The sequence below is a fragment of the Bombina bombina genome, chromosome 6, assembly GCF_027579735.1.
Source record: "Bombina bombina isolate aBomBom1 chromosome 6, aBomBom1.pri, whole genome shotgun sequence".
Taxonomy (NCBI): domain Eukaryota; kingdom Metazoa; phylum Chordata; class Amphibia; order Anura; family Bombinatoridae; genus Bombina; species Bombina bombina.
The window spans coordinates 448439021-448460091 of NC_069504.1; the positions used below are offsets into that span (position 1 = coordinate 448439021).

General features: G+C 39.9%; 1 protein-coding gene across 1 annotated transcript in view; it reads right to left on the minus strand.

Annotated features, from left to right (window-relative positions):
- Window positions 1-17671, minus strand: part of UBE2B (ubiquitin conjugating enzyme E2 B) — a 28378-nt gene extending 10707 nt beyond the window's left edge. The window contains exon 1 of the mRNA XM_053717216.1: window positions 17508-17671. Within this exon, the coding sequence (XP_053573191.1) occupies window positions 17508-17551 (44 nt within the window). The 5' untranslated portion in view covers window positions 17552-17671. The remainder of the gene's footprint in view (window positions 1-17507) is intronic.
- Window positions 17672-21071: the final 3400 nt, after the last annotated feature.

Consider the following 21071-nt stretch of genomic DNA (forward strand, 5'->3'; position numbering starts at 1 on the left):
AAGTACACAACATGCAGCAATGTTTTGAGGCTTAATGTCCCTTCCTCAAACTACTCGTTGCCATTAAATTAATTGAAGACCGTGTTCTCCACAGAACATTTTGCCAGCCGGGTGGCAATTTGAAGTAGTCGGGTGGGGGCAGTGTAATATTTTCTGATTTTATATAATTTTCAGCTATCCAAAGCACACATTAAATGCATAATTTAGCAAATGTATTTAATGATATTTTTTTTTAATACTGCTAATTTTAGCTTAATATTGGCTAAAATGTTAGATGGGTTGTTAGTAAAATCAGCCTGGTGGTGCACTCACTAAAAAGGTCCTCAGAGAACACTGGAAGATAAACCTAGTGTTTATATATATATATATATATTTTTATATATATATATATATATATATATATATATATATATATATATATATATATATATATATATATATATATATATATATATATATATATATATATATATATATATATATATATATATATATATATATATATATAAAAAAAAATGATCATAGTTAATTGCAACTTTACTTTTATTTGCAGGAGTAATTGTTATAAACACAGTCATGAAGGAGTCTCACACACAAGTGAATTTAGCTTAAATCATATTCAAATAAACAACCAAGTTAAATTAAAATGTAAAAATATTATTAAAAAAATAAATAAAAATAATTGTTACAACCTTTTACTGAAAAAAGAAAAAAAAAAAAAATCTTTACAATTTAAAAACTTCTAAATAAATCCCAAAAGCCACCTAAAAATGTTGTTATCTGGTTCCTTGATATTCTAGATGCTTCTAAGTTTTATATGAGTTTTCAATTCCTGTTCCAAGGGCCAAAATCAATAATATCCAAAAAGGTCTGACAATGACAAAACTGTTTTCCAGCAACATATTAGTTTGTAAATAGAGGTATTTATATATAATGTATAATTCTCATAAATATTCATATACGAACCAGCAGCCAAAAAACCCACTCCATAGCATTTAGCTTTGGTTTTAATAATACAGACTTTTTATAAAATATGAAAACTATGGAAAATATTTCTTAAAGAAAAATACAGTAGTCTACTGTTATTTTCCTGATGTATAAATCCACTATTGCCCCAAACGTAAATCACAAAATATAAAAAACATTTTTACACACACATTTATAATCTCTCTCTCAAACAAAGCTAGATGATGTGTGTGGAAAAAAAGGACACTATTAAAAATGAAACAGAAAATAAAATGCCACATGCTAGATAAAACTATCAGTCCAACGATATATTAGGGGGGGGTGGAGCTAGCGGCTGGCAGCAGGAGTAAAGAGCTCCGTGAATCTGCTTCACATATACGGTATTAATTGCTGTCAGCTGCCTTATCCCACGACGCTACCTTGCTGGGTCACCCTCTAACGCACCCCAGCTGGCTGGAGAATTATCGTGGAGGGCAGAAAAATCGCCCTTGCCTCGGAAGGCTAAGAAAACTGTGCCACGCGGCATGAACAGTAGCGCTGATCGGCGCCATCTTAAAGGAACCCTCCCCACCAACGCCTCCGTGTTTTAGTCGGAGCCCTACAATCATATCGGCCCTCGGTGTCTTTGCCGGAAGGACCGGGTGTAAGGAGAAGGTATCGCTGCACATTAGACAAGCGGTCAATACCGCTACACTTCAGGCTACAACAATCCGGTGCTCAGGTAAAGGGTACCCTGGGGGACATTCCGCACTCTTGAAAGGTCATTGAGCATTCTGGACTGGTATAAGACTGGTGTGATTACACATACAAGCGCACTTGTTACTACAGTTAACCCCACTCCACTAACTTTTAATCAAGGCATAACTTTACCCTCACCTTGGGAGCTATAAAGTGTCATCAGCTGTACTCTCCCCAAGACGACAATCAATACCCTTGTGATTGCTAAGGGGTGGTTTACATGTGCACAGCTAGTGTCCGGAACCTGATCAATGTACTAATCTCTGTTTTAACTGCATATTGATCTATAAGAACATCTCAAGTCTCAAAGCTGGTATAACTTAATTTTTCAGGATAATATTTGAGATCCAACAGTTGTGTGTGGGTGGTCTGCTAGATTAAGGAGAGAAACACTATAATCTGCATAGCTGGTATAGCTAATTTTTTTCCTACCATACATCTGCAGCCTGGGATGTAATACCTGCAACTTTATTATTTGTTTTTCTCTTTCACCATCTTCATTCCACGCTGCTCACTAGTTGCTGCATTACATAGTACAACAGTGCCATCTAGTGATTTCTTCACAAGTGTTCCAACTTTTTCAGACTTTTCTGCTCTTTGTTCTATGAAAGTATACGAGTATTTTCACAGGCTGCCCTCGCCTTCAAGTAGCACCATGAGTCACCGTTCAGTAGTCTACTGTTATTTTCCTGATGTATAAATCCACTATTGCCCCAAACGTAAATCACAAAATATAAAAAACATTTTTACACACACATTTATAATCTCTCTCTCAAACAAAGCTAGATGATGTGTGTGGAAAAAAAGGACACTATTAAAAATGAAACAGAAAATAAAATGCCACATGCTAGATAAAACTATCAGTCCAACGATATATTAGGGGGGGGTGGAGCTAGCGGCTGGCAGCAGGAGTAAAGAGCTCCGTGAATCTGCTTCACATATACGGTATTAATTGCTGTCAGCTGCCTTATCCCACGACGCTACCTTGCTGGGTCACCCTCTAACGCACCCCAGCTGGCTGGAGAATTATCGTGGAGGGCAGAAAAATCGCCCTTGCCTCGGAATGCTGCTCACTAGTTGCTGCATTACATAGTACAACAGTGCCATCTAGTGATTTCTTCACAAGTGTTCCAACTTTTTCAGACTTTTCTGCTCTTTGTTCTATGAAAGTATACGAGTATTTTCACAGGCTGCCCTCGCCTTCAAGTAGCACCATGAGTCACCGTTCAGTAGTCTACTGTTATTTTCCTGATGTATAAATCCACTATTGCCCCAAACGTAAATCACAAAATATAAAAAACATTTTTACACACACATTTATAATCTCTCTCTCAAACAAAGCTAGATGATGTGTGTGGAAAAAAAGGACACTATTAAAAATGAAACAGAAAATAAAATGCCACATGCTAGATAAAACTATCAGTCCAACGATATATTAGGGGGGGGTGGAGCTAGCGGCTGGCAGCAGGAGTAAAGAGCTCCGTGAATCTGCTTCACATATACGGTATTAATTGCTGTCAGCTGCCTTATCCCACGACGCTACCTTGCTGGGTCACCCTCTAACGCACCCCAGCTGGCTGGAGAATTATCGTGGAGGGCAGAAAAATCGCCCTTGCCTCGGAAGGCTAAGAAAACTGTGCCACGCGGCATGAACAGTAGCGCTGATCGGCGCCATCTTAAAGGAACCCTCCCCACCAACGCCTCCGTGTTTTAGTCGGAGCCCTACAATCATATCGGCCCTCGGTGTCTTTGCCGGAAGGACCGGGTGTAAGGAGAAGGTATCGCTGCACATTAGACAAGCGGTCAATACCGCTACACTTCAGGCTACAACAATCCGGTGCTCAGGTAAAGGGTACCCTGGGGGACATTCCGCACTCTTGAAAGGTCATTGAGCATTCTGGACTGGTATAAGACTGGTGTGATTACACATACAAGCGCACTTGTTACTACAGTTAACCCCACTCCACTAACTTTTAATCAAGGCATAACTTTACCCTCACCTTGGGAGCTATAAAGTGTCATCAGCTGTACTCTCCCCAAGACGACAATCAATACCCTTGTGATTGCTAAGGGGTGGTTTACATGTGCACAGCTAGTGTCCGGAACCTGATCAATGTACTAATCTCTGTTTTAACTGCATATTGATCTATAAGAACATCTCAAGTCTCAAAGCTGGTATAACTTAATTTTTCAGGATAATATTTGAGATCCAACAGTTGTGTGTGGGTGGTCTGCTAGATTAAGGAGAGAAACACTATAATCTGCATAGCTGGTATAGCTAATTTTTTTCCTACCATACATCTGCAGCCTGGGATGTAATACCTGCAACTTTATTATTTGTTTTTCTCTTTCACCATCTTCATTCCACGCTGCTCACTAGTTGCTGCATTACATAGTACAACAGTGCCATCTAGTGATTTCTTCACAAGTGTTCCAACTTTTTCAGACTTTTCTGCTCTTTGTTCTATGAAAGTATACGAGTATTTTCACAGGCTGCCCTCGCCTTCAAGTAGCACCATGAGTCACCGTTCAAAAAACCAGGAAAAAAGACAAAAGCCTCTCACAGAAACACAGGCCAATCCATCCTTTGCAGATGCTGAAAGCAGTTTGCCAGGGGACCATTCCTCGCTCTTGCAAGAACTTAAGGCTTTCTTTTTACCAAAAATGGATAGCTTGCAGGCTGGTGTTGACACCCTAACCAGCGAAGTGCGGCTCTTTTCCACCCGTATGTCAGCTGCGGAGCAAAGAATTTCAGGGGTTGAGGACAGACAGGACGAATCAGAGGTTTCTTTAAAACGTCTATTGAAACAAAACCAGCAACTGATGGATAAAGTGGAGGACCTAGAAAATCGCAGTAGGCGAAATAACCTCCGAATCATAGGCGTCCCTGAATCCATTAAAGATAAAGATCTGCTAGAATTTGCTGCTTTGACCCTTCCAAAAATGCTGGGCCTACCTAAGGACTGCCTGCCTCTAGACATAGAGAGATCACATCGCATAGGCCCCAACAGGTATTTGGAAAACTCCAAGGAGAAGCCACGACAAGTAATTTTTAAATGCCAGATTTCCAAGATAAGTTGGCAATCCTAAGAGCCTACAGGGCGGCCAAAGAAGTTATCTTTGAAGACCACCGCATCTTGCTATTTCAGGACTTTTCAGTCGAGGTTACCAGAAGAGGAAAAGACTTTGCTTCTATTTGCTCCACTCTGCATGAACAGGGGCGTAAATTTGCGCTTATGTTTCCAGCTACCCTAAGGATCCAGAGCCTCTCAGGCCCCAAAACCTTCCATTCGCCTGCGGCAGCACAGGCATATCTGGCGTCTGAGCGGAAGCAAGACAATGGATGATGAGACTCTATTAAGTATCAATGCTCACAGTTCCTTAAATTGCACATCATGTTTCTTATAATGTGTACTTTGCTCTTGCGGGGTCTATGGCTCTGGTTATACTCCCCAGTTCTGATTGTGACCGGTGCCATGGCCCTGCAGGAGATGACTTGTTCTCTTTACTGTTGCACTGTTTGCAAGGGTTTTACACTGTACACCTTGCTCTCGCGGGGTATTTGGTTCTGGTTATATCTTGCAGTTCTGACAGGAACCGGAGACACAGCCCCGCAGGAGACAACTTGTTCTTTTTGTTGTCGTATGGTTTGCAAAAGTTTATGTTTTGTAATGCATAAAATCAATGTGATTGGGAGATACTATTCATTGCACTTAAATCTTAGATCCCACATGTGTATTATTAAGACAGTTCTTAGCTATTGTTGGTTTCTCCTTTACCCCTCGGCATATCTAACCTCTGACCTGCCCCTTATAGGTCCTTGTGGGGGCCTTATGTCCACCATATGCCCTTTTGTATGTGCAATCACTGGCGTTGCATTAACGCTATGGCCCCAGAATATCGGCATCATATATGAACGATTTCACTATCCACCTACACCCCTATCAGGCTACCTAAGACCCACTCCCCGGCCCCTGATATATGCAGTAAAACCTTTGGTACATTATCTCTCCCTAAAGCTATACTTAATACTCTAAGGTTTTATAAGGCTCTATTATCTCTTACATGCCCTCTCGTGGGCAGACTTCTAGATCTGGGATGTCAAGCTTTCCGCTACTGTAATGTGATTTTATTATCTTTTCAGTTTCATCATAGACAGATTGCCTTCACGACAGTGACTGTTAATGCAGGGGCAGACATGGTTGCATTCCTCTTTCTCATATGTATTATTGATGCTGCTTTATGTTTTGGCTTCTCTTGTAGTGACTGCTGGAATGTGACCTGGAGACCTCCGGTTCCCCCTCCCTCATCTTGCCACCCACTCTTGAGGATTCATCTATACCCTCCCTCAACTGTAAGTCAATTACTCCTATGCTTACCTCAGACATCACATGAGACACTGGCTGGGGTACTACCCACTAGGTCGCACACTTTCTATCTTTACACTTTGTAGACATGACTCTCCCCCTTAAATTAATAGCGTGGAATGTGGGTGGCATTACGTCCCCGGCAAAGAGAAGTAGAATTCTCCACCACTTAAATTCCCTAAGGGCGGATATTGCTATGCTTCAGGAGACAAAATTGACAGCTGAGGAACATGAGAAGCTGAAAATCCGTTGGGTGGGACAGGTTCTGGGCTCCCCTTCTGAGGGTAGGAAGAGAGGAGTGGCCATCCTAGTGCGCAAAGGTCTAGCGGCTTCTTTAACAGCAGTGAACATAGACAAAAAAGGACGATACATAGTTGCATCACTACAGATCAACACTTATACATATACTCTCTGTAATGTTTATGGCCCCAATGTCCATGACCCACACTTTTGGACTAGTTTGTTGGCAATATTGGCCACACATAGCGCCCCTTTAATAATGGGAGGTGATTTCAACTTGGCTCAGGCTCTCCCCCTGGATAGGTTTAAAGATCCCTCAATTTCTAGAACTTTAAAAAAGCATCTGATCAGATACAAGCGTGAAGTGTCCCTAATTGGATCCTTCAAAGAAACTTTGAATTTGCTGGATGTATGGAGAGCTAGAAATCCAGATGGGAGGGATTACACTTGCCTTTCAAAAACACACCATACCTTGTCTTGCATTGATTACTTTTTAACTTCCCCAAGCATAACTCCACAAATCTTCTCCACCAATATAGGTCAGGTCACCATATCAGATCACGCCCCAATCTCCTTGATTCTGCAGCCCCAACCCCCCAAGCCTCTAAATAGAAGCTGGAGATTCCCCCTCCACCTGTATCCCAATATTGAGTTCCGACAACACTTGAGAGCCTCTTGGACATACTATGCATCTGATAATGCCTGTCATTCAGGAACTCCAGATCTTTTCTGGCACGCTTCAAAAGCGGTGATGAGAGGCCACATAACCTCTTTTGCAACTCACCATAAAAAACAACTTACAAGGGTGGACGGGACTCTTCTTTCCCAACTCACTACAGCTTACAACAATTATTTAAACAACCCTACGCCAGCATCTAGGAAATCATACTATGACCTTAAACAGACAAGAGATACTTTCTTGGCCCAACAAGATAACAAAGTCAATATTCACCGGCAAGGTCGTTATTACCGTCATGGTAATAAGGCCGGCAAATTACTGGCCAGGCTGGTTCACTCTTTCAAACCTAAATCCCAAATTCTAGCTATTAATTCTAAAGGCTCATTAACTGTCAATGACAGAGAAATCATGTCTGAATTCGTAGACTATTATGCTTCCCTGTACTCTAAACAGCCTATTCATATGGAGGCAAAGCGTGCCTTCTGGGACGCAGTGCAACTCCCCACACTCACTGAGGAGCAGTCCTCCTCATTGAACTCCCCTATAAACCCTCAGGAGGTTCTCAGAGCTATAAGGCAAAGTAAATTGGGCAAAGCAGCTGGCCCGGATGGGCTGCCTGTGGAATATTTTAAGTTATTAGGAGAGGAATTGGCACCAGTTCTCTCCTCCCTGTATTTGGCCTACTTAGCGGGCACTGAGCAATTAAATGATAGATTCTCTGAGGCCAACATCTGTCTGTTACTGAAGCCTGATAGGGATCCCACCCAGACTTCTTCATACCGCCCGATTTCCCTGTTAAATGGGGATTATAAACTTCTAACAAAAATCCTAGCAGACAGGTTGGCGAAGATCCTGCCACACATAGTTCATACAGATCAAACGGGATTCGTAAAGGGCAGGTCCTCAGTGATAAATATTAGAAAGACTCTTGGCATCATGTCCCACTATTGGTACAACGCACACGCACAGTCCCCTTCTCAGCTACCAGATGCCTGCCTTTTGGCGCTAGACGCCGAAAAGGCATTTGATCGGATCGAGTGGGATCACCTACACACGTCGCTGTCGCGCTTTGGTGTGCTGGGTGACTTCTCTGATTTTCTGCGGAGATTGTACTCGACCCCTAAGGCTTCCCTCTTAATCAATGGGGAACTTTCCCCCTCCTTCACATTACAACGGGGAACGAGACAGGGATGTCCCCTTTCTCCTCTTTTCGATTTAGCTATCGAACCCCTGGCGTCTTACATCAGGCAACATTGTGCCGGTCTGGACCTATGTGGCCAAAAGCAACATCTGTCATTATACGCAGATGATCTGCTGCTCTTTGTAGGTGACCCTCGTACTAATTTGCAGCCCCTTTTAGATGTAATAAATGATTTTGGCAAGTTCTCGGGGTATAAGATCAACATTGATAAATCGGAGGCCACCTGGTTACAAAATTCCCGCAATATGAATTTAGCGGATTTTGGTCTTAAAACCACTCAAGGTAGTTTCAAATATTTAGGCATATGGATACATGTCAACCCTCATATGTTATATTCTCTCAATCTTGGTGGGCTTATTAATGGAATCAGGCAGATGTTGGTGGGTTGGGCGAAGCTTCCCCTCTCTCTCTCTCAGGTAGGGTACACCTTTTAAAAAGGTTGCCTTGCCTAAACTTCATTATCCGTTACAAATGCTGCCCCTTCTCCTTACGCAGAAAGATGCGGCATCCTTACAATCCGCTATTGGAACCTTTGTTTGGCAAGGCAAAAAACATAGAATAGGTAGGACTCCCTTGTCAATGATGGTGGGGGGGGGGTGGGCTCCGTCTTCCCAATATAATGTGGTACAATTGGGCGGCCCTCTCCAGATTTATATTGGACTGGCTGGTGGAGAAGAACTGCTACACTGTCCCTGACCTAGAATCCAACATAATTAAACCTCTCCACTTGGCCTTCCTGCCCCATGCCAACCTGAAATCTTTATCCCCGTTAATACAAAATCATATACTGTTCAGGGATCCGCTGAGAGCCTGGGCCAAGATTTGTAGACTCTGGGGTCTACACCGATCGACTAGTAAATACCTTCCAATACAAGGCAACCTGGACTTTCTTCCGGGGTATACCACGCAGGCATTCCAGACATGGCAGCAACTGCGACTGACACAACTTCACCAATTTTTTCGCCCCCTGACTTTAGAGATATTGTCTTTCCAGGACCTACAATCACACTGCAACATACCGCACACGCATAGGTTCGCATACTTCCAATGCAGACACTACATATCCACCTTAATTTCTAAGGGATTGTTACCTACAGAGTCTAACAACCTAGATAGGCTCTGTGCTCTAGCGAAAATGGGTTCTTTTAGGTTATCACACACATACAATTTACTGATTCGCCACTTTGAAGACTCCATGCTTCAGGGACTAGCATCAAAGTGGTCTCAATTTAGGGAGTTAGATGTAGACTCATCAGTGATCGCTATGAGCTTCGAGAGGGCACATCAAAGTACTATTTCCGCGAAATTACGGGAATCACATCTGAAATTTCTGCATCAAGCCTACATCACTCCTGGCTTACGGGCTAAATGGGTTCAGGGGGCTCCTAATTCATGTAACAAATGTTGCCTTGAATCTCCTGATTGGATCCACCTACTTTGGAGTTGCCCCAAAATACAAAAATTCTGGCAGAAAATCTCGTACTGGCTAACTAAATTAACTAAACAAACCGTGTCCCTCTCGGCGCAACATGTGATCTTTTTGATACCCAGAGACCAAACATACAAACATAACATCTTTTTAACCACAATTCTTATGCTAGCTAAGCAGACTATTTTGACAGAGTGGGTGGGGAGTCAAACCTTGCCCTTCCGGCGACTGCTTAAAACCATACATAATCAGATGTTGATTGAACAGGCAGATACTAGAGGTGATCCTGAGAAAAGGATAAAGAGATTTCTCCTTAAATGGGAAGTTTATTTGCTGCATTTGCCGGATTTAGTCAGAGATAGGGTTCTCTTTCCCTTTAAAAATAGTCAGTATAAGACTTCTCAGATGTGTCGGGATATAAAGTCAATTTAGATAAGTGCGAAGGACTGCCCATAGCTCTCCCGACCCATACTTCTAAATTAATAGAAACGAATTTCACATTTACCTGGGCTAGAAAAGAGATACAGTATTTAGGAGTCAAAATACCTAAAGACTATAAGGATCTGTATAAGATTAACTATATCCCTCTTTTTAAAAAAATTAGGTCAGACCTACACAGATGGAAGAGTAAACAATTCTCATGGTTTGGACGCCTTTCGGCAATTAAAATGACTATTCTTCCACGCATATTATACCTCTTTAGGGCTTTACCTATCAAAGTCCCAGCCCCAGATATAATCAAATTACAACAAGACCTGACGGGATTTCTAAGAGGCAGTAAGATAGCTAGAATTGCTTCCAGAACTTTACAACTACACAGACAGGCGGGGGGGGGGGTGGGTATGCCGAACCTGATGGAGTACTATCAAGCAGCTAGATTAGCTCAAGATCTACTACTGAACAAAAACACAAACGACATTATATGGACTACACTGGAGGCTGAAGTAGAAAAAACTGATAAGTCTTCTGATATACTATGGAGACCCACTAAGGGATACACAAATACCAACACCACCTTATCAACCTCTGGGGACTCGGTAAAGACCTGGACAGCGTTGACCAGTGCTCTTCACCTATTACCAATAGACTCAATAGCCAGACCGATTAAAACTCTGCTCCCGAATGATCTACATTTACAACTGGAAAAATGGGAGAATAAGGGACTTTACAGAGTGGCCGACTTTCTCGTAGATGGTAAATTCATTACATTCGCACAAACCCAAGATAAATTAGCTCCCTACAAACTTCACTGGTTTCTATACCTGCAGATCTCATCTGCGGTACACAAATACCTACATTTTCCTCTTACAAGAAAATTAACAATATTGGAACAATTTATAATTAACAAGAAAAGGGATAAAAAGATGATTTCCTATCTATACATAGCTATACAAAAGGCAAGATACACCTCAAACACTCCAATAGTTGATAGATGGATAAAAGATATAGGTGCAGATTTAAAAATAGAGGACTGGATAGCCATCACACGTGACGTTGGTAGAGGTATGATTAGTGCTGACTTCAAAGAGAACTGTATTAAAACCACTTTCAGGTGGTACTTGACCCCGACTAAAACCTCTCACTATTCGCGTGGTTCCACCAACCACTGTTATAGAGGGTGTCGAGAAGTAGGTACATACATTCATATGTGGTGGGAATGCCCTAAAGTGCGGCTGATATGGTCTGAGCTATCGTCTCTACTGAGTACTTTGCTATCAGAAAATATCAATCTCTCGATGGCGCAGACCTTACTGAACGAACACATCCCAAGATTTAACTCTGCCATAAACACTTTTATAAGAACACTATGCACAGCCACAAGGATATGTGTAGCAAAGTATTGGAAGGTGGGGGTACCAACTTGGACTGAGATAATGGAAAAGTTTAAAGTTACATACTCCATGTCGGAGCAAGCTTCCTTGATTCAAGGTTCGACAGAGAGTTTTCAGAAAATTTGGTTTTATTGGATTATGGGAGACAGAGGAGTGAGAGGAGGTATAGAGGAAGCCGAATCTACTTAGAAATTAAGACAGGAGGGGTGTGGAGGGGACTGACAGGGAGAAGGGATCTAGCCTTCCCCGGCTCTGCTAAACTCTAATAATGTAAAAAAAAAAATTTTTTTTTTTTTTTTTGAGATATTGTTACTGACCTTACCTTTTTTCCTTCTTGTTTACAAGCTATAAGTATTATGTCAAAGATAGGCAAAATGTATAGGCTAAGACATATGCATTGGTTACAGGTTTCTGTTATGTTGATTTTTACTTTTGGGTTCTTAAGTTTAAATATCTACTTTGGTGGTCATATATACTAGATAGCAAAGAGTAACTTGACCACAGAAGACAACAACTTATTGAGATTGGGCTTCCAGAGCCCCAGGAATTGCTGGACTTAATTATCGAACATGCCCTAGTGCTCCATCAGTTATATGGCAGGACAAGAGTGTATAGGAGCCAATTCAGCCAGATATTTTGTAAGCTATACTTTACATGTCAATGTTGTTGTACATTTTATGATGTTAATTACTTGAAAACTAATAAAAATTATTTCAACCTAAAAATAGTCAGTATGTCCTCAGTGAAAATCTCAGGGGCAGGTGGTGTCTGTCCTCAGATCGTGCCCATGAATGATCTACCTGTTGGAGGGGGGGGACCTGGAGGTGCTCTGGGTAAGTATGAATGTTGTATGTCTTCCTATTATCTTTTCCTCCTTTCTTTCTTCCCTTATATGTTACTGTCTTTCTTTTTCTTCTCTGTTTGTTTGCAAAAATGTTATTGAAAAAACTGAGTCTCGGGACATGCATGGAGATTTCATTCCTCCTTTACAATATGCTCTGTAAAATTGTTTTATTCTACAAATGATCACTTTGTTAGATTCATGTCATTGTGACTGTACTCGCCATGTATGTCTTGGATTCTTGTTTATAAATAAAGTTTAAAACAAAACAAAAAAAAAAAAAAACACTATCAGTCCAACACGGAGACCAATTTTTTTTTAATAACGATATTAGTTTAATTTCTATAAAAGTAATGGGCCTACAAAGTTTTGAACAAAAGTTCTCTTTTTTTCTCTCTCTTCCATTGAAAAAATTAGGCCCAGATATAAATCAGGAAATAAACGAGTGTACACCCTGGTAGCTAATTAGTTCAATAAAAGTAAAAAATAAAGTCTTATGATTAACATAAAGGATGCAATAAAAAAATAAAAATAAATCCAATATGCTTTTATTATCAAAAAACATGCATACTTTGAGGCTCCTGCCACTACTGAGTATGTGCAAAAGTGTGCACAGTATATATGCATTTTGTGATTGGCTGATGTCTGTCACATGATACAGGGGGAGGAAACTTATTAACTTTGAAATGAGCAGTATAATATTTTCTGGCAAATTTCAAATTCTAGGCAAGTGCTATTGCATTGTCTTTTTATTGTATATCTATCAATTATTCAATTTTACTGTATTTAGTGGTCCTTTAATGTTTCCCTGAAATGTGAAAATGTTAATGCATATGGTCTATTGGGTATATTTGTACACAAACAATATAATATGGCTCCCAGAGAAAAATAAAATTAAAGAAAAAGGTGTAGCTGGCTCTTCAGTATGATTGCTGTCTGCTATATTTGAAATATAAAAATGCAACTGCATAGCAATTGGAAAGTATGTACATGAGTAGCACTCAACATCACCAAAAAATAGGAGCCATAGGATACTACAATATCCAACTGCAGAGTGGGATGATAGATAATGATTAAAACATATGAGAAATAAAAACCACAGTGTGATAAACTGAGTGGATAGCTAGTACAGGTGGAGACCCAGTGGATATATATCTCTGGGAATAAGGTTGAATATGCAAATACTTTAAAAGTGGTATATAAGTGCAAAAGGAAATTTCTCTAATAGGCAAGTGTATATTATTTCTTCTTGTATATTACCCCTGCAAGCTCCAGAACAGCAATGAACAACTTGGACTTGGCTGAACACATTTGGTGAGCCAATGACAAGACAAATGTGTGTAGCCACCGATCACTGGCTAGCTTCCAGTAGTGCATTGTTACTGCTGAGGGTATGTACATAGCCTTTTCAACAAAGGATACCAAGAACAAAGACATTTTGATAATTTAAAGTGTAAATTGCAAGGACTATATGAATAATTCTGACTTTCCTATAGCTTTAAGCACCACCTTTTAGATACCTAATACACTATGACAGCGCTCAACAAATCTATTAAAAAAAAATTATAGGAGCCACACATTCTTTTAGGAGCCAAACAGTGATAGTTGTTTATAGATATATGGAGAATAACCCAAAGAATTAGGAGCCAGTGGTAAAATTCTAGGAGCCTGTGGTTCCCTGGCTTTGTCGAGCCCTGCACTATGGCATGTATATGTAACATCAAACAAAAGCATAAATGCTCATAGATATATTAGTTAAAAGGGACAGTCAATTCCAGAATTGTTGTTTAAAAAGATAGATAATTCCTTTATCACCCATTACCCAGTTTTGCATAATCAACACAGTTATAATACACGTTTTACCTCTGTAATTACCTTGTATCTATTCCTCTGCAAACTGCCCCCTAATTTCAGTTATTTTGACAAACTTGCATTTTAGCCAATCAGTGCTGACTCCTAGGTAACTCCACGTACGTCAGCTCAATGTTATCTATGACACACATGAACTAATGCCCTCTAGTGTTGAAAAACTGTCAAAATGCATTCAGATTAGAGGCAGCCTTCAAGGTCTAAGAAATTAGCATATGAGCCTACCTAGGTTTAGCTTTCAACTAAGAATACCAAGAGAACAAAGCAAAATTGGTGATAAAAGTAAATTGGAAAGTTGTTTAAAATTGCATGCCCATATTTGAATTATGAAAGTTTATTTTGGAATTGACTGTCCCTTTAAAGTGATGGTAAACTTTACCCTTTGTATAAACATATCCGGAATGTTGGCAATATTTTAGATGGAGTTTAATCAGTTGTAATGAAGATGAGCTTTAACTTACTTTTTAATGTAGGGCTAAATTTCTGATACCCCACTCTCCAGTCACCCACTTCTCAAGTATTGTTTTTTGTGAGTCAACAGTTTGAATTGTTATCCAATTGGTGCTTTAAACATACGGCACTCACGCAATTTTTTTATTTTTTTTGATAGAGCGCCAATTGGAGAACAGTTCAAGCAGTTAGCACAATAAAAGGGTCATGAAACACAATTGTTTTCTTTAACGATTAAGATAGATAATACCATTTTAAACAACTTTCTAATATACTTCTATTATCTAATTTGTTTCATTCTCTTGGTATCATTTGTTGAAGGAGTAGCAATGCATTAATGGTTTCTAACTGAACACATGGGTGAGCCAATCACAATCAATAAATACAGCCACCAATCAACAGCTAGAACCTAGATTCTCTGCTGCTCCTGAGCTTACCTAGATAAACATTTCAGCAAAGGATAACAAGAGAAAGAAACAGATTAAATAATAGAAGTAAATTAGAAAGTTGTTTAAAATTGTATTCTCTATCTGAATCATGAAAAACATTTACGGTTTCATGTCCCTTTAAAAAAAGTTAAAGCACCTCTTCATTACAACTGATTAACTAAACTTTGAGTATAATACTTCTAATATTCCACATCTGTATATACAAAAGGGGAAGTTTACCATCACTTTAACCCCTTCACATTGGAAAGAAGTTCTGATGTAAACACTTGCTTTAAAAATGAAATTACGCTATCTTCAACGCAATAACGTGATTTCAAGGGTGGGATCGGATCATAGGGAGAGCCTACGATGCTAGACCCCCCCCAGAGTTCCCATTCTGAAAACGCCGGAGGCTGCAGGACACCAGATCGGTTAGGACGTTCCATACAGTCCTAACCGAGTTAAAGCCCAGCTCTGTTAGGATGGCATGGTACGTCATAACGGTGTCAAGGGGTTAATGAGATGTCATTCTTGCATCATAATCCCCAAGGCAGAACATACAGTGATCTGAGATGTCATCACAGAAAATGCAGCATGACTGCAGAAACAACAGGACACAAACAGGAACTGTTAGCGATTTAACTTTTCAGCGCTTTTCTCTTCAAACAGAGCTGTTCTCTGGCTGCACTGTGTAAGTTTTCCTTATTACAATTCCTCCAGAGCAACGTGCTATTTAAAATGAATAGTCAAATATGCAGTAGCTCTGTAAAGTAGTAGTGCATAATTGACTGGCTCTCAGAGATTGTTTCAAGCCTGTCCCCTAGCCTTTCACAGTCTGCAAAGCTGTGTTTTCTGAATGTAAAATGTTTGTATAAGCATTGCACCTTTTTTAGAGTATATCTGCAGCTAATTTGCAATGCAATTTTCAACTACTGCACTATATTATAAAACTTAAAAAATGGCTTTATTCTACAGTTAACTAACACATTACAATTGAACTGGTGCTTTATTGTAACTGCCTAATTTAAAATTGAATTTTATTTAAAAATGACCTGCAGAAAATTTTTCAATAAAAAAAAATCTCATCGCAGAAAGTGAAAAAAAAGGTCTGCCTCTGGGATCATAATATTTATAAGTTTATAAGTTTAGTGAAGTGAATACCGTATTTTCAAATTAGGGCCTTTATTATCAATTTTTTTTCCCCAGAGAAGTACACACCTATATTCAGAAGAAAGGATCAGGCATGCTTAGATTATCTATATTATGACACCCTAGTCAAATATGCAAAAATGTAGAGTGGGCATCTTATGCTCCTGAAGCTCTGAAGAATGTTAAGCTGAATATAGGTTCAGTTGTCTAAGAAAATGTCCACAACATGACTATATGTCAGTACAGTCACTGCTTCAAAACAATATCAGAGTTTCTTCCTGTTTGACCAGTCACTTCCTGTCTTTGTTTCTTCTTATGTTTGTAAACACTGACTGAAAATATATACCTAACTATACACATTCTAGGTGGGAAATTGCATTAAAAGGGACAGTCTAGTCAAAAATAAAAAACTTTCATGATTCAAATAGGGCATGCAATTTTAAACAACTTTCCAGTTTACTTTTAAAATCAAATTTGCTTTGCTCACTTGGTATTCTTTGAGGAAAGCTAAACCTAGGTAGGCTCATGTGCTAATTTGTAAGCCGTTGAACTGCCTCATATCTCAGTGCATTTTGACAGTTCGTGACAGACACTGTTAGGTCACATGTGTCATATAAATAACATTGTGCTCACTCCCGTTATTTAAGAGTCAGCACCGATTGGCTAAAATGCATGTCTGTCAAAAGAACAGAGATAAGGGGGCTGTCTGCAGAGGCTTAGATACAAGGTAAACACAGAGGTTAAAAGTATATTAATATAACCGTGCTGGCTATGCAAAACTGGGAAATGGGTAATAAAGAGATTAGCTATCTCTTTAAACAATAACAATTGTGGAGTAGAATGTCCCTTCCATGCAAAGTGACGGGGGGTGAGCTCTACTTTTCAGCGAATTTTAAAACGAAACATCTTTTTTTTTTTTTTTTTTTTTTTTTTTTTTTTTTTTATTTATTTATTTGACACAAATATTTCACACTTTTCTGTTATACTGTGACCTGTTACCTGACTTAGTACAAAGTTCATGTGAGCCACCGTAATTGACTTGTAATCATACCACTGGGGTCGCTCTCAGGACATTTAGCTGAACCCAGAGAAGTATAAACAAAGTGATCACTTCTACAGTTATCTCTCCCCTTCCACTGGGAGAGTTCCCTTATGCTGTCCGATGAGCAAGAGTACATGTGTCCATAAAATAGCTGGTACTTTACTAAACAAAAAGATGCTCCCATAATCCACTCCCCGTGGCTTCCTGGCAACTGTTTCCCAGCACAAGGCCCTGAAATGATACTGTACATTAAAGACACTACTGTACATTACTGACCTCTTAAAGTCCCTCATAAGCCGCCTCCTGGCTGGGGTAGACATGGTCCTGCTTTACAGTGGACGGAGGGGAAGGGAGGGAAAAAAGCGCGCAGGTGTCGGGGACCCAGGCCCGTCAGTCTCCACTCACTCTCTAACCCTGGTACAAACAAGCTACAATGACGTATTGCAGCCCAAAGAAGGGCAAGACAGAATGTTCCACCGGATCGTACCACTTGTTGCTAAATGTGGGGAGAACCCGGAAGCGTTTTGTTACAACCGCATGCTCCAGTAACAAACGGTGTGATGTGGTCAGTTGTAAACATAATCTTAATATATATCATATACAATGTCCATTTATCTATTAAGATGTTACATTTACGGTTTAACTCGAACTCCCCCACATGTAAGATATGTGGAAGATTCCAAGAGTGACAACTGAAAGTTCCTTGGGATAAAGGTTGCGTCAGATCATGTGGTACGGGAGCCGCCTGTAGCTAAAGTTGAGGGTGTATTGCATAATATTATGCCATAGGACAGTAAACATCAATGTGCATCATCCAGAAGTGGTGGTGACTGGTGAACTAAAAACACCAGTTAACCAAATATTTAAACCTATTAGACAGCTATGATATGAACCTCTTACGGGCCATAGGTAGTACCTTAAATAGCAGATATATATATATATATATATACATTTTTTATTGAAGTTGTGGGAATTACAAACATAGGTAAATAACATACAAAATTTGTCTAAAGATAAGAATGACATTCGAGCTAGGGACATATAACAGTAGCATATCATGTTCTAATGGAATGTGAGAGAAGGCGTAGACAAATTAAGATTGAACTTCATTTTATAATATAATATGTAACATATGTTCCCCACAACGACAGAAAATAACTTCTTCATTATGCGAGCTAATGATGCCAGAACGTGGGGAGTTGGCTTATGTTCCAGTGTTCTGTTAAGGGACCAAACTTTTCAAAAGAACGAACCATGTCACTTCCTGTGACGTTACATCAGCTGTTGTACACATTTTGCCCCTAATGCACATGCGTGCCAGCGTCATCACATACCTGACCGCATACGTCACTGTGAAACTATTTAGACTTGTGAAATTGAGAAGCCTTTCTATAGCGCATGCGTGGGATTTTCTATCACAAATGGGGGGGGTTTATGGAACGCTGTTTATTGGTCCCTGCATGACAAACAGCCACTCGGCTATCACCACTGCTTGTGTTGGAAAATCCATTTTGCAATGTCGTATTTTTTATCCTTACATTTATATCGGTTTTACACCATAATTCATATATTTGACTGTTTGTCATGCAGGGACCAATAAACAGTGTTCCATAAACCTCCCCATTTGTGATAGAAAATCCCACGCATGCGCTATAGAAAGGCTTCTCAATTTCACAAGTCTAAATAGTTTCACAGTGACGTATGCGGCCAGGTATGTGATGACGCTGGCACGCATGCGCATTAGGGGCAAAATGTGTACAACAGCTGATGTAACGTCACAGGAAGTGACATGGTTCGCTCTTTTGAAAAGTTCGGTCCCTTAACAGAACACCGGCCGCTCTTGGGCCAAAGTAAGTGGGGGGGGGGGAGTTCAGCAGGCAAGAGCCGCTCAAAATAAATAGGGGAAGGGGGCGGAGCCTATTTAGGTAATTCAGGGAAGGAGAATAAGGAGAGTGATATGGGAACATATGGCATGGGTGTCATGGGTGAATAAAAGACAACAGAATAAACATAGCTACAACAGGTTATGAGGCGAAATAAGTGGATGCTGGTTATCGCACAGGATGACTCTCCTGGTATAAGTTACCCGTGGTGCAATAATCAAACCTGACGGTCATCATCAAAACAATTCCATAGGAAAAAGGTGTCACCATATATCTTTGGCCACTCATGTAATTATGTCAAAATTGTGCTTATATCAACATATTGTGAAGGTACAGAGGCATGACATTCATATATATATATAGCAGAATGTTAAGTTGATTAATAATAAGCCAATCAGGTCAGTAGTAGACAGGAAGACCTATAAAAAACTAAGGGAATTCCTCAATGGTATAAAGTAATCATGAGGTATATGCTAGTCAGTGTACACATAAGAAGGCTCTCCCAATACCATTTACCCCTGGTGTAGCAATCAAGCGTAACGGTCATCATCATTACAATTCCATAGGGAAAAGGTGGTGCTATACATCTTTGGCTGCTCATGTAACAGATTCAAGATTATGCTCATAAAATCATATTGTTAAGGTACAGAGGTTTGATATGTATATATATATATATATATATATATATATATATATATATATATATATATATATATAGCAATATGTTAAATGAATGAATAATAAACCCATCAGGTCAATTTTAAACATAAATAGGACTGTGTAGTATTCCTCAATGGTAGGGAGTAATCATGAGGTATGTGCTGGTCAGTGTAATATAGGGAGATCTATAAAATACTAAGCCTAGAGGTATCCCAAGTAGTAGGCTGGTGGGTTGTTAAAACACAAAGATTATACCTAATAATTGCAATGTAAGAATCTACCTGCATATGGCTTGAGTAAACCTGCTCTTAATGTGACATTGTGCTAACCTCATGAGGTATGTGGAGGAGGGAGGGGCAAGGTTTGTGGCTTATGGTTTCCTAACATAAAATTGTAAAGTGAACTAGTAAATTAATGCAAATGGAGATTACATTATTCCCCATCTACCGTTGTTATTGTCAGGGTGCCAGGAATCAGACTGAGACGAGAAGTGCAAAAATAATCACACCTTTATTAATAGCAAAAAATAATAAAAAGTCCACAAGTGAAATAACAAGCCAGGAGTCAAAACCAGAGCTGGTAGTCAGACGAGCCGAGTCAGGAGCCAAAGCGAATAGTCAGACGAGCCGGATTCAGCAACAAGGAAAACAGCAGAGTCAGCAACAAGCCAGGGATCAGGAACCAGGAAGGACATCAGGCAGCCAGGTAATACACAGGAACTCTCACAAACAGGTCTGAGACAACGCAAAGGCAAAGCATACTGAACAGAGGCCCTTTAAATAATAAGTGATGACATCACAATTCTGAGACTGCATCCTGTCTCACACGGATGATGCACACCAGTCTGGCCATAAAAGGAAGTGCAGGAAATGAGCAGCATCCCCCACAATGCACCATAGTCAGGAAGAGAGGTGAGTAAAATGGCTGCCAGCAGCACATGGCAAACAAAACAGGGAAAAAACCCTGACAGTTATATAGTGAGCCTTGAGGTAGTAAACAAATACATCAGAGAACAGCTGTCTCATATCTATCATATCACACAGCTCTCTTTAGGGATATAATGCAGAAAGGCCCATTACATCCAGAATCACTACCCATTTAACATTGCATTATATAATTATATATGAGAACCTGCAGATGATAAGACTACCACAGGGCAGTGTTTTGAACAGTACGGAAATAGGTGGGTGTGTATAACTAACTACTGTTATTTGGACCTATACATAGCCCCTGACAGTGACATACAAAACTTAGCAGTAAGATCAGAGAGCAGAGGTCACCAGATAGTGAACCTTAC